We start from the raw sequence: 14,542 nt of genomic DNA, 5'->3' as shown, positions 1-14,542 counted from the left end.
TACTGTACTGTACTAGAGAATGTAGACTAATCTATAGAGACAGCAGATGGGAGTGGGTGAGAAGGGGAGTTGGAACGAGGAATTACAAAGTGGCACAAGGAAACTTTTGAAGGTAATGGACATATTCATTATCTCAATTGTCGTGATGGTTTCACGAGTGTCTATATATGTCAGCACTTACCAAATTGTGCACTTGAAATATGTGCAGTTTACTGTATGTCAGTAACACCTCAATAAAGCCATTAAAAAATGTGGTTGCATCTATACATTGGAAAATAATGTAGCAGTTAATAAAAATGAGATCTATGTATACTGATATCAAGAGATGGCTATGGTATGTCATTAAACAAAAATTAAACAAAAAGAGCAAGTTGCAGAAAACTATCTCTAGTATGGCCTCTATTTTTTAAGGAATTCTTGTACATCTGGTACATGTATAATCATGTGTTTGTTCTCATAGAGAGAGAGAAAAGTCTGGAAAGGTCCACATCATACTGATAACAGTGTTTATATCAGGGATGAGCATGGGGATGAGAGGTTGGGTAGAGATGAGAATATATTTTATGTGCATTAATATTATTTGAATTTTAATTTTTTAATAAAAAATGAATGCCTCCCATGTACCTATTCCCATCTTATCTACTTGTTAAGTTCTTTATTCTTTAATAACCACTGACAACTCCTTGTCTTCTCAACAATTTTGAGTTCTATCAAATCTTCTTTATCTCTGCATCCCCAATTCACAGCCCAGTACCTCATAGATATAGGTTCTCAATAAATGTTTAATGAGGGAAGTGGGTATTGGTTTCTTCTAGCAGCTGTGACCTCTATTCCATTGTGTGCAAAAGTGAGAAGACACTGGTTCTTTCTGTGTTTGTTTCTTTTGTAAGTCACTCATTCCTAAGTAAGAAACTGATTTACTAATAAAAATAATCAACTGAAATATTTATTACAGCTGAGAAGTGGTTAGCCAGGAGTCAGAATTATAAATTAGGATTGATAGTAGAAAAGATTTAATTGAAGTTAAATTATTAGCTGATATACCTTAAAGTTATGTTATAATCCAATGTTACTGCAACAAAAAAAAGTTATTAGCTGATATACCTATAACAACTATATTTCATCCATTCTGAGACTCACATTTTTTTCACTGATTAATATCTCTGAAATTATGATATTTCTTACAATTGATGGCATCCTACAATTGTAATTGGAAATGTTTTTTTTCTTTCTTACTGGTGCAGAAAATAATAGTATCTTAGATTTGGTGCAATAGGATAATTATAATTTCAAAGTACTTAATCTTAATTGTACACTGTTTTGAGAACTTTTAGTCTTATTTTGCTAATACAAAAACTGAGAGACAGAAAATTTAAATGATTTTCCACTGCCATACATCAAGGTTAACATTTGAGTATTTGTTATATTATTAGAAAAGCATGAAAACCTTTTGTTATATGGATAGATGGACAACAGACGTAGAAAGTTGATCCGAGAAGAAGTACATGTGAGCATATGGGAAAATATACAACAGTAAAAGAAATACAAATTAAAACAATATGGTGCCTTTTTGTATCGATTAAAACAGCACCAAAAAAGAAAGACAGAAAGAAATTTAAGATAACCTAATCCTGGTAGAATTGTAAATTAATACAACTGTTTGGTTATCTTTCTGTTTATTTTTTATCTCATCTCTTCTTTTATTCTCTCTACTGGCTTTTTAGCTATCCATCTTTGCATTATTTTTTAGATGTTATTCTAGAGCAATAGTTTCAAACATTTTGGTCTCAAAACCCCTTCATACTCTTAAACCCTTTATATTCTTTATACTCATTGAGGGCCCCAAAGACCTTTTATTATGTGGATTATATCCATTAATATGTTCCATATTAGAAATTAAAACCGAAACATTAACAATATTAATTCATTTTAAAACAACAATAATAAACCCATTACATGTTAACATAAATTGCATATTTTAATGAAAATATCTATGTTCCCCAAAAATGTAGTGCAAAGGGTGGCATTATTTTAAATATTTGCAGGTCTCTTTAATGTCTGGCTTAGTGGAAAAAGCTGAGTTTTCATATCTGTTTCTTCATTCGATCTGTCGTGATATGTTGTTTAGGATGAATTACATGAAGGAAATTTGGCCTCACACAGATAGGTACTTGTAAAGGAGAGGAGTTTTTTAATAGTCTTTTAAGATAAGTGTAGGTATTTTTCTTGATATTACACTAAATCTCAGCAATGGTAGTTTCTTAGTTGCAATATGGAATATGAAACCATATCAATGAACTTTTGGTATTCTGCTATATTATAATCCATTGGTACTCCTTGTACATTGAATAGATCTTTTACCCATGCATCATTTTATTACATCGTGCATGCATGCTTTGGAAAAATTTTGTTCCCTGTTTTATGTAGATCTTCCAAATGTTGACACATTTCATTATACAATATTTAAAATTCGTATTTGTTAATATCACCACTATTCTCATCAGGAAAGCCTCTAAGTATTGGGAAGCTGTCAAACTCATGGTTGTGGATACCAGTTTTCCAAAATTTTAATTTTGCCTGAAAGCACAAATACTGTTATTTGTTTTTCTTAGGGTGATAGGCTCATTTTGCTTACTTTTAAGATATGCCGAATACCCACGTCTGAGTAACTTTAGTTTGTGTACGGTTACTCTTTCAAGTAAAAATAGCATTCCATGAAAAAAAGCAGATAGTTTAGTTCACAATGCGAACATTCGTGCAAGAGCTTTTAGCAAATCAGGTGCCGTACTGTAGCATGCAGCAGAAGTGCTTTATGTGTGCTTCTCATTTGTCACATAGGATATTAAAAATATGTGTACCCAAGGGTAAATATTTTATAAAATAATTTTTACTGCTTCATCAAGTACATTCTTCAGTGAATTGAAATTTTTTTAAAACAAAAATTAGTATATTCATTACCACCAACTGGATGGTTTTATAGAATCAATGACTACTAATACATGTTAGTGTTACAGCTTTGTTTCATACTAAGGCAGCTGCAGTTTTGCCCACTATTGTTTTCATACCATCAGTGCAAATATCAACACAGTGAAAAAGGCAAATAATGATATTGTTATGAAAATAGTTTTGGCTTTTTGGGTAACCTGAAAGGGTAGACCACACTTTGAGAACCACAGTTCTAAAGGGTACAATTGCTTCCTCAACTTAATACAGTCTGCTTAGAATTAATATTGTACCACATAATATAAAATATAAGAACCTTACAATATGATTCCACTTATTCCTCCAATGTTTATTGTATTGTTGCTATATAATTTACTTCTATATGTGTTATAAGCTCTATAATTCATTGTTATTATTTTTGCTATATATAGATAGTAATTTTTTTAAGGAATTAAGAAAGAGTAAAAAACAATTGTCCTTTGTAATTACCTATATATTTACCACTTCTGGTCTCTTTATTCTACTCCATAGATCTGAATTTCTATCTGGTACCATTTTCCTTTAGCCCGAAGAAATTTCTTTAGCATTTCTTATAGTGTAGATTCTGCTGGTAACAAATTCTCTCAAATTTTGTTCATCTGAAAATGTCTTTATTTTTAAATTTTGAAAGATATTTTCACTGCTTATAGAATTCTAGATTGACAGATTTTTTTTCCTTCAGCATTTTAAATATGTCATTCCTTTGTGTTCTGATCTCCATTTTTTCTGAAGAGAAGTCAGTTGCCATTTGTATTGCATTTCCCCTGCATATAATAGCTCCTTTTGAGATTTCTTTTTATCTTGGTTTTTAGCAGTTTTCTGTGCTTTTGTCTTGCCTGGGGTTTGCTCTACTTCTAGATTTATTGGTTGCTTTTTTTAAAATCAAAATTTCTTCAGTTTTTTCATAATCATTCTCTATTTCTGAGACTTCAATATGTGTTTCTTAGATTAATTTGTATTATCCCATAGGTTACCAAAACTTGTACATTTTTTTCCCAATCTTTTTTCTCTCGGTTCTTCAGTTGGAATAATTTCTATACCTTTAAGTCTTTAAGTTGACTGACTCTTTATTTCTGCATTGTCCATAAGCTGTTAAGCCTACCCAATTAATTTTTTATTTCAGATATTGTATATGGATTAGTTCTAGAATTTCCTCTTAATAGTTCCCATTTGTATCCCAGGGTGTACCCATGTATTCATTCATTCTGTCCATATTTTCCTTTAGATCTTTGAATATATTTTTTAAAGCTGTTTTAAACTTCTTGTGTACTAATTACAACATTTGAGTTTTCTCAAAGTCTGTATTTATTGACAGCCTTTTCTCTTGATTAGGATCATATTTTCCTGCTTCTTCACGTGCTAATAGTTTTGATTGTATGGTGGACGTTTTGGTTGATATTTTGTATGGAATCTGGATTATGCTGTCTTTCTTTAAATGTGTTGAATTTTTTCTAACAAGTGGTTAAATTACTGCCAAATCTTGGTCAGGTCAGATTTAATTTTAAGTGTTGTTAGAGTGAGACTGTTTTGGTATTGTCTTAAATTTAGTGTGGTTCTTATTCCTATAGCGTGGTATTTTTGGGTGTTAATTGAATACCTGATGTATTCATAGAGGTCTCTCCCGTCTGGCTTAGCCAGAACTCCAATGCCTTGTAGCACTGCACTGCCTATGTCCAGTTAGTTCTGTTTTCTTCACCATCACCCCCAAGAATCCTTTCCACTAGACCCAGTGGAGTCTGTGCTGTGAGTGAGCAGCCAACACCAGCTAAAAACCCTAGGAAAACTCTCTTGCAGACTTCAGGGGCTCTCCCTTCTGTCCAGCTACTTCTTCTTCAGTATTCTGCTACACAAAGTCTCACCACCTCAGCAACTCTGAACTCTAATCTCTGCCTTCTCAATCCATAAAAACTACCACTCAGTGAGACAGCCAGTCTCTGCTTGGGCTCTGCCTCTGCACCACAGTCTAGAATGTGTCCCAGACAGAAAGCTAGGGTGAATATGGGGATCGACCTTTGGTGTTTCTCTTTTCTTAAGGATCACAGTCCTGCACTGTCTGAAGTGTAGTCCAATGCTTAAAAAAATAGTTGCTTCATGTGTTTTATCCAATTTTATCATTGTTTATGGCAGGAGGGCAAGCCCATTACCAGGTACTCTGTCATGGCCAAAATCTTAAGACCTATACAGCAGTTTTAAGTCATAATTATGAAGATTTTGTAGCTATATAGAAAAATGTGTGTGTTTGTGTGTATGTGGGGGTGTGTGAGTGGGTGGGTATACACAAATATAGGAGGATAAAATTAAGAACTGTTAATCTATTAGGATATTTAAATGACAGGTAAGACTTTTCTTTTTAAATTTTTCTGTTATTGTAATTATAACTATGTAAGAAATATGACTTGTTGTGGAACTAAAGATTATTGAAATAATTTTAAGCTGAAACTAATAAACTCCATTTCTTCCTTTTACCTAAGAATAAATATTTTATTGTTAATTCACTAGTCACTTAATACATTTGTTAAATTTGTCTTTAAATTTTGTTCTATAATGAGATTTTACGTACATAATAAATGACAGACAGGAAAATGTTCTATACACATAGCTTACACTGGGTGCTTTGGTTTATATCTGATTGTTAAAAATTACAATAGCACCACATTCAGCAGAATTTTCTATAGGTAGGATCCTCAAAAATATTAGTACTCAAGCTAAACAACAGTGGGGAGGTGTGTGTGTGCATGTGTATGTTTTAATTTTTCCAAACCAAACCAAGTGTACAATTATATGGACTGTTATTGTCGTCAGCTTAAAGCTAAAGCAAGGAATCATCATTCAATTGTACTATACATGTAAAGGAATAGGAAATACACACACATACATACATGTACACATATAAACTGATGTCATGGGAATTATGACTACCACAAAATTATAAGACTAATTCTCCCAGCCATATTGTGAAAATTTCTTAGACAAAACTCCTGGGCCAGCCCTGTGGCCTAGTGGTTAAGTTCAGCATGCGCCTCTTCAGTGGCCTGGGTTCACTTCCCAGGCATGGACCTATACCACTCATCAACGGCCATGCTGTGGTGGCGACCCACATACAAAATAGAGGAAGATGAACACAGATGTTAGCTCGGGGTTAATCTTCCTCCAGCAAAAAGAGGAAGATTAGCAACACATGTTAGCTCAGGGTGAATCTTCCTCAGCAAAACAACAAAAAACAACAAACTCCTATCTTTTATTTTTGAGATTTTTTTTTTTCTCAAATTCAAGTTTTCAGGAAAAATGTTCAATATATTCTGTATTTTCTGCTTAATTCTCTTTTTTACTTTTTTCGTTTTTAAGAAAGCATATCTTCCCTTTTCTTATTATAAGTATTGCTGGGTTTTCCCACAAAGCGGATGATATAAAGTTTTAATGACCATTGTTATGTCTTAAACATATAGTAGTGTTTTTATGTAGTTTCTTAAAAAATTATTTCTAGTTGAAGCAGCTTTACAATATTAAGGAAATTTTAAGACAATTCTCTCTTAATTTCACTATTCTCACATAATTGTTTTTATTTCACCCAATGTGTATATAATTTTCTATAATTGTGATTATAATTTATGTATAATTTTGGGGTCTGCTGTTTTAACCTCAGGTTATTTCATAAACATTTTCCATGTTGTTACATAACCTTCATATTTATCATTTTAAATGTCTGTGTAACATTCCTTTGAGTTACCATAATTTTTTTTATTACCCAGTCACTGAGGTTGTTTCCAATATTTAACTATATTATATTTGGTATTCCAGTGAAGATCATTGTACAGATACTTCTCTGTCCAGAACTTCTCTGTTCTTTTGAGTTACTTCATTACAATGAATTCCCAGAAGTACAATTCATAGGTCAAACAGTGTGAACCATTTTTTTCCTTGGGTGGTGGTGGTGGTGGTTGTCACATACCTGATTATTTTCAGTTTGTTTGTTAGTTAATTCTGTGCTGAAATTTTATTGCAATTGTATTTATTGCTTATAAACCTGAATGATTCTTATTACTATCTGTTGGGTTTTGGTATACACGAATCAGACTTTTCTAATATAAAGAACTGCCATAAAGCAGCAGGTCTGCAGGAAGTCCCCATAAATACAATAGGAGCATTTTATAGGTTCGCTGGGGATTCTATAACTGTACGGTGGAAAATCTGTTCTGCAGCAGCTTAGGGTATAATATTCCCCTCACTTAGCAGTTAAGAAAATGAAGCAACATAAAGAACAGTGTAAGGAAGTTAGAGCAATTTAAGAATAACTAAATCTATTAAATGCTCAGGAAGAAGCAAGTTAAACTAACAGTTTAAAACAAATGCTTAAAGCTAAAGACCACATAAACTCTCATTGTCTCGGAGCTTCATTCTTTACAGGCAAATAGATTGTTTTATTTTCTTATATGTTATGGAAATTCATAGATGAGAAACTTGTCCGCGGTCTTAATAATACTGTTTTTTCAGTAAGTGACTGTTGCCTGTAATGTCATAACTTTCATGTAATAATATTCTCTCTATATTTATATGTACAGAATGTAAAGTATGGTTGCCAGCTCCAAGTTATATATGTGATTGCTCACATATATTAAAATGAGTCAAAACAAAATTCTGTTCTAATCTCATTCTTTAAAGCAAGTGACAAAGCTGCTTAATGATTATTTGGGTTGTAAATGATTAGGTTTTATTTGAAATAATGGTGGTTAAATTTTCACTTGTGAAACTGTGATTTTTACATTATCATTTGCTTTTCCTGGGGACTTCAGTATGCCAGTTTTAATCCTTCTTAAAAGAAAGCAGTTTCTCACCTTTCAATGGTGGTATTTTTAGCCAGGTCACTGGAATATACTCTCTCATATCTGATTGCATAAACATGACTTAAAATAGTACCAAGCTTAGCATCATTCCACCCAAACCAACTTCTTATTCTCTGATTGTTACCCTGACTTTCCATGCTACCCAGTTTTAAGACCTTGAAATCATTCCTGACTCTTCTTCTTCTCTCCCCAACGTGTCGTTAATCTCCAGGTCATAACTACAGTTTTTTCACCGTGTCTCCCCTTCTAGTCTTCCTTTCTGTTTTCCATGTCACCACCATAATCCTGGAAAACTCGTTACTCCTAGATCACTGCAACAGTCTTCTAATTGGTCTCCCTTCCTCCAGTCCCTGCCCCTTCACTGTGTCTTGCACACATCTAAACTGTTCACTTTTAAGATCCTCTGAAATCTGCCCATTACCCAGCTCCTAACTTCATTGGCAATTTCCTAAGAGAAGCAATAAAAGTGGATTTTTTCATTGTTTCTTGTATAAGCTGTCCACATTCCCAGTTTCACAGACATCTCAGTTAATGTTTACCAGTCACCATAGTGATGCACCTCAAGAATTTTATAATTTACCCCTTTCCTATCAGTGAGATAGCTACAAATACCATGTGATAATAATGTTAGATATTTTTCTTACAGTTATCAATGAGCTATATGGAACTTGAATTTGGGGTATGTGATTTCTTTATTGTTTAGAAAAATGGTTTATTTCAGGAAATTACATTTCTCACTTATAGTTTTACCTGTTGCAAAAAAAGAAATGCAAGCTTTGTTAAAACAAAACAAAACAAAATCACCTTTTTTGTATAAAGATCTCGCTTCTATTCCAAGAAAGACATTTTTGTGGCAGAAAATAACGTCTTCTCATATAGGGAAAGTAAATTCTGAAACTAAAAATTCTTAAAGAAAATGCCAGCTCTTAGAAAGGTGACCCTTTTATATGCTTTATAATCTGTCATTTAAATGTAAATGAATCCACTTACAGAAATTAAGGCAGCTAATAAGAAAAATCTAAAGTTACTTAAAAAACTGTACAAAATATTTTAAAGCATATCTCTTTGACAGGAAAGTATTAGAATACAAATATTATAAGAGGAGCATTTAAAAACTGTTAAAGAATGCCCTATTCATAAATTAACAATAGACAGATTTAACCTTAGAGTAAAATACAGTAAACCATACCAGCATCCAAATAATCGTGCACCATAGTGCTCCTAGGACATTACTTCAGCAATCATTTCTAAAATGTGGCTGCAGCTTGCAACACAACCAGATTTAAGCAGGACCATGGGAGTTCCACAGTTGTACTAGCATTGTTAGAGGGAACATCTGACGCAAAATATATTTATTCGACATGGAATTCATTTGTCTTTGACTCATCTAGAGTGAAAGATGTATCCCGTCACCTTTTTCTGCCTTCTTCAATTACAAAGCATGTTTTACAATCTTTTTATTTTTTGATAGGGATCACATGCAATGGTCAAAAGAAGAAGAAGCAGCAGCCAGAAAAGAAGTTGAGGAAAACTCAGCTGTGAGAGTCCTTCTGGAAGAGCAAGGTAGGCAACTACATGGTGCAGCTCCCGGAGCCTGACTTTTCTGTTTGACCTTCCACTGATTCAGTTCACACCATAGTCTCTTTTCTTCCTAGTTGTAGCATTACTTTGAAAGTTCTTAGACCAATCCACTTGGTTCATTTGGGAGAATTCCCAGTTATTCTAGTGTTGTAGGACCAAAGTTAATGACATAAATTCTGTATTCACCCTTTATTTGCTCTTTTAGTATCCATATTATTGCTTTTTCTGGAAGATACACACACACGGGTGGCATTTCAAACAAGATATGAATACATAACTTTACAATTTTCCTCTTGTTATGCATCCTTTAGAATGCTGTTGTGCATTTCACTTGCTAGGTATGTTCCACAAATTCAAAAACATTGAGTGAAGAAGGTAAAATCATATCAAAATGTTGCTGGTCTTTTAGGATAAAGATAAAGTTTCAATAAGGCTTTAAGATACTTTTCTTGGAAGCCTTTGATATTTAGAGTTTAATTTAGGTAAGGCCTTGCCAACCTTCAAAAATGGCTTCTAAAAAATTGGCCCATGCTACTCTCACAAAAACAGAAGATAGCAAGTGTTGGTGAGGATGTGGAGAAATGGAACCCTTGTGCACTTTTGGTAGAATTGTAAAATGGTGCAACCTCTAAGGAAAACAGTATTGAAGCTCCTCAAAAAATTAAAAATGGAACTACCATATGATCTAGGAATCCCACCTCTAGATATATAGCAAAAAGAATTGAAAGCAGAGTGTTGAAGAGATATTTGCATACGCATGTTCATAGCAACAGAATTCACAATAGGAAAAGGTGGGAATAACTCAAATGTCCATTGATGGATAAATGGATAAACAAAATGTAGGATATGCATACAATGGAAGATTATTCAGCCTTAAAAAGGAAGGAAACCATGTCACATGCTATAATCTGGATGAACCTTGTAGACATTATGTTAAGTGAAATAGGCTAGTCACAAAAAGGCAAATACTATATGATTCCATTTATATGAAGTATCTAAAGGAGTCAAATGCATTGAAACAGAAAGTAGAATGGTGTTACCAGGGCCTAGGGGAAGTGAGGAACAGAGTTGTTTAAGGGTATAGAGTTTCAGATTTTCAAGGTGAGAAGGTTCTAGACATCTGTTTCACAACATTATGAATATACTTAACACTACTGGACTGTACACTTAAAAATGGTTAAGATGGTAACTTTTATGAGTTTTTTACCACAATTTTTTAAAAAGCACACTAAGAAAAATTTGGCCTATGTCCTTCTCACTGCACTGCTGGGAACCCACAGACACTTTTTTTTTTTGAGGAAGATTAGCCCTGAGCTAACTGGTGCCAATCCTCCTCTTTTCACTGGGGAAGACTGGCCCTGAGCTAACACCCGTGCCCATCTTCCTCTACTTTATACGTGGGACACCTACCTCAGCACGGCTTGCCAAGCAGTGCCATGTCCGCACCCGGGATCCGAACCGGCAAACCAAGGGCCGCCAAAACAGAATGTGCACACTTAACCGCTGCGCCACCAGGCCGGCCCCAACCTGTAGACACTTTGACAAACCCCTGCACTTTCTAGATAGGAATTTCTACCTTATTTTTCTTAAAATTATTTCTCCTTTAAAAAAGGTTTGTTCTTTTTTCTTTTTTAAAAAAATAGTTTATTGAAGTACCAAATACACACAGAAATTTAGACAACTCATAAATGAATTCTGACAAACCTTAATGAATTTTCTCAAGAGCCAACTCAAGAGACAGAATATTACTAGTAACCCAGAAACTTCCTCATGCTCCATCATGATTACAATACTTCCCCCAACCCTTCGGACCCCACAAAGAGCAACCACTTTTCTGGCTTCTAATACCATAGATTAGAACAGCTTGGTTCTGGTCATCAACATTTCTCCGTCCCTCTTGTAGCATTATCAGTACCCCTTAGATGGAGCAAGTGTCAGCAAACTCTGGCCATTAGCGAAATCCAGCCCACTGCCTGTTTTTGTAAATAAAGTTTTATTGGAACTCATACGTACTCATTTGTTTACATATAGTCTATGGCTGCTTTTGAGCTTACGTCTACAGAGTTGAATAGTTGCAACAGAAACTGTATGTAGCCCACAAAGACCGGTTAGTATCTAGCCCTTTACAGAAAACATTTGCCAACCTCTGAGCTAGAATTTTCAGGACAGATTGATCAGCTGTCCTGAAACGCCCCAGGGAAAGATGTTTGCTTTCCTCTGTGCAAGCTAAGCATAATGCAAATCAGTAATCCCACTGGTAGTTAACTGTTGTTCTGGTGACTTTAGTCTAAAGGCTAAAGACTTTAGGCTAAAGTTTGAGGCAAAGGTAGCTGTGGAAACTGCGCTAATGAAACAGCCGTCATTAGCTGCCCTCAACCAGTGAAGTGGGCAGTGCTGCTCTATCTTATCCCTGGGCATCGTTGATAACCTGTCTTATCCTCTGGCATCATTTGCTGTTCCTTAGGGCTAGTTCTCCTTCCTTATCCTAAGGATGAATGTATCCTGGAGGGAGGACAGGAAAGAAGAGCACCTGATCCACAATGGAACCATTCTATTTTTATGAGCTCCAGCCATGCAGTCCCAGAGTGGGCTATGGCCAGGGAGTGTTGGGGTTGGATTTGAGGGTGCATACCAGTGGCAATTCTGCTTACAAATCAGCCAACATTGCATTCCTTTGCAGGAACTCTGTCACACTATTTCTGAGGAAGTATAATTTTGCTTCTTTGCCAGCAGCTGCACAGACATATTTTCCATATTACTCAAGCTTCTGCTAGTGGCCACCTGGACGTGACAGAAAGAGTCAAGCCTAAACCGAATTAAAGTTATCAGTCATCTTAATTCGTTTCCAGGAAGTTAAAAATTATCCACAGTATATTACCTGATAATATAAAAAAACAAGAATGTTTTTCACACTTTTTTGAATATTTCTGTTTAGAAGATAAATAGATGAGCAGTGCTGATAATGTTCCCTTTAAGTGCTCTGTACGTGGCTGCCTATTTTGGCCTATTTATGTTAACAATGAACTTAAGTGAAGCTAATGAGAAGGTTATTTTAGGGCCTTGGAAACCGCAGTAAAGGAAAATGACGGTTCCCACAGAACCATAGTGTGACTGAAATAGAAAGGTGGTGACTGGCCTCTCTCTATAGAAGCAGGAAAAGCAGGCTGGAGAGGACTGATGTTACTGCTTTGAAGCGTTTGGTTTGCTTATTAGCATGTCCAGTCTCTTTCTGAGCAAGTTTTCTTGCTGCTATGGACAAAGAACAAAAGATTCCATTTTAAAATGGCTCAAAGTGATTGAGGTTTCCGCTGGGCCCCTCCGCGTCCCCCTGTAACACTACTCAGTGAGGTGGGCTTCGTACGTCAGGGAACTGCTGCAAGGAGAGGAACACACAATGAGGGTGACCGTTTGTTCACACTTAAGCAAGGTTGTGCAGAGCAGCAGCTGAGGCTGCTGTGAGGGTGGCGAAGAAAGAAAACTTTTGTCCTGAGGACCTGTGTTGAGTGACAGGACATTACAGTGACAGTAAATACCTATCCAGCCACCCAATCCAGTCTCACCAGGGCTTATAGACCTGCTAGTCTGCGGAAGCCCTAGGTGAGCCTTCTAATTTGGTATTTAATGTCTCTGATGAATATGGGTCAAGGTGAATAGATTCATTTAAAAGCTCTACTCCCAAACTTTGTGAAAACCCAAAGGAAGCTCTGACCTGGTTCTTCTCCCAGTGCCTCTGTTAACCACTGTCTCTTCTTATCTAGGAGAGTCCTAAGTCTTTGAAAGAGCTAGTTTTCTCCCATCAGAAACATTTCATTTGCAGATTATTATACAGCATGAGCACTGTTTATTGATCTTATCTCACTTATTTTAATGCCCCTGGGAGGAAATACTCGTTTTTCTCCCATGCTGGCCAACTCTCCAGCACATTTCTTTTGGTCTCTGTGTGTGCCGTTCTCTCCTGTCACTCCCATTTCCCATTTCTCACCTATTGTCTCAGCTGTTGGTGAGAACTGAAGTCAGGAAACACCCTCACAGTTCTGACAATAAGAACTTATCCATCACAAATAATACAGTCTCTTGCTGTGGGATGGTTGTCGTTTCATTTCTGTGATTAAAATGTATAGCATCCAGGCTCTCATTAGCAATATTCCTTTCAGTTAGATGTCCAGATTAATGATTTTTAATTCCACATTTCCTTGTAGTAATTTCTTTTAAATTTTATTATAGCTCATATTTCTTTTAAAAGCAGGTTAATTCAGAGAAATGAGAAAGATACATTTGGCAGTTTTTGAGTTAACATGATTATAGTTTATAATTTCCTAAAAACATCTCCAGTGTGTTATATCTCAGCTGGTTATTTAGCAAATGTAATGGGTTTTTTAAACTTAATAACAAGAGCAGCTGCTGTTTTTACTTAAAATATCCTTGTAAATAACTGCCTATCTAGGGTGAGTTATCTATGTCAAGCAAAATAGTAAAAGAATCTCACTTTACCTTACCTTGTGAATTCTTTACCCCCGAGCGTGTCCTATGTGAGGAAAAATAAAGTAGCTAAAAGTTTCGTGTGCTGATAAATTTAGGGTACTTGTTTATAAGTCAGCTTTGGTTGTTTAAAATTTCATGCAGTGCTCTTGGAAATATACTTTCCATTTCATAACTTCAAGAATTTTCCTTTATTAGACAATGAACTTTATCAGTGATGTGGAAATTTCCAACTTTGAGAGCTCAGGTATTTGTGTAATTGATGTGCAAAAATAACTTTAAATTGCTTTTTTTTACATTGCAACTTAGAATAAATTTTCATAATTCATATTCATTGTATCATATATGTCAGATACATAAATGGTTTAATTCAATTTCTTAGTTGTGATATTCAGGGTGATTCAGGGTGAATTCTGAATATGTGAGTATAGTTAGTGTGTCACATTCCTTCTTGCCCTCAGCAGTATTGAATTTAGTAGGTGAATAATTGAGAAGTTGTTTCATCTGGCTGTGGTTAAACAGATCACTACATCTTTTTTACTGCCATTGGCATGGAGCAATTAATTCTGAATCAGCAACCCAGGAAAGTGAAAGGAAAAAATGATCCTCCAAGAAAAATTGATCATTAATATACCTGTTTAGAAGGTCAATTGGACAAG

At 35.1% G+C, this 14,542-nt stretch overlaps 1 protein-coding gene across 3 annotated transcripts in view; it reads left to right on the top strand.

The window, feature by feature from the left end:
• The window catches only part of METTL8 (methyltransferase 8, methylcytidine), a 190,821-nt gene that overhangs the window by 40,180 nt on the left and 136,099 nt on the right, over nucleotides 1-14,542 (top strand). For all 3 annotated transcript variants that reach the window (XM_046658544.1, XM_046658546.1, XM_046658543.1), the window contains one exon: nucleotides 9,295-9,386. In XM_046658544.1, the coding sequence (XP_046514500.1) occupies nucleotides 9,295-9,386 (92 nt within the window). The remainder of the gene's footprint in view (nucleotides 1-9,294; nucleotides 9,387-14,542) is intronic.

This window comes from Equus quagga, chromosome 4 (genome assembly GCF_021613505.1).
Source record: "Equus quagga isolate Etosha38 chromosome 4, UCLA_HA_Equagga_1.0, whole genome shotgun sequence".
In the NCBI taxonomy this organism is placed as follows: Eukaryota; Metazoa; Chordata; class Mammalia; order Perissodactyla; family Equidae; genus Equus; species Equus quagga.
This window is presented reverse-complemented; position numbering and strand designations above follow the sequence as displayed.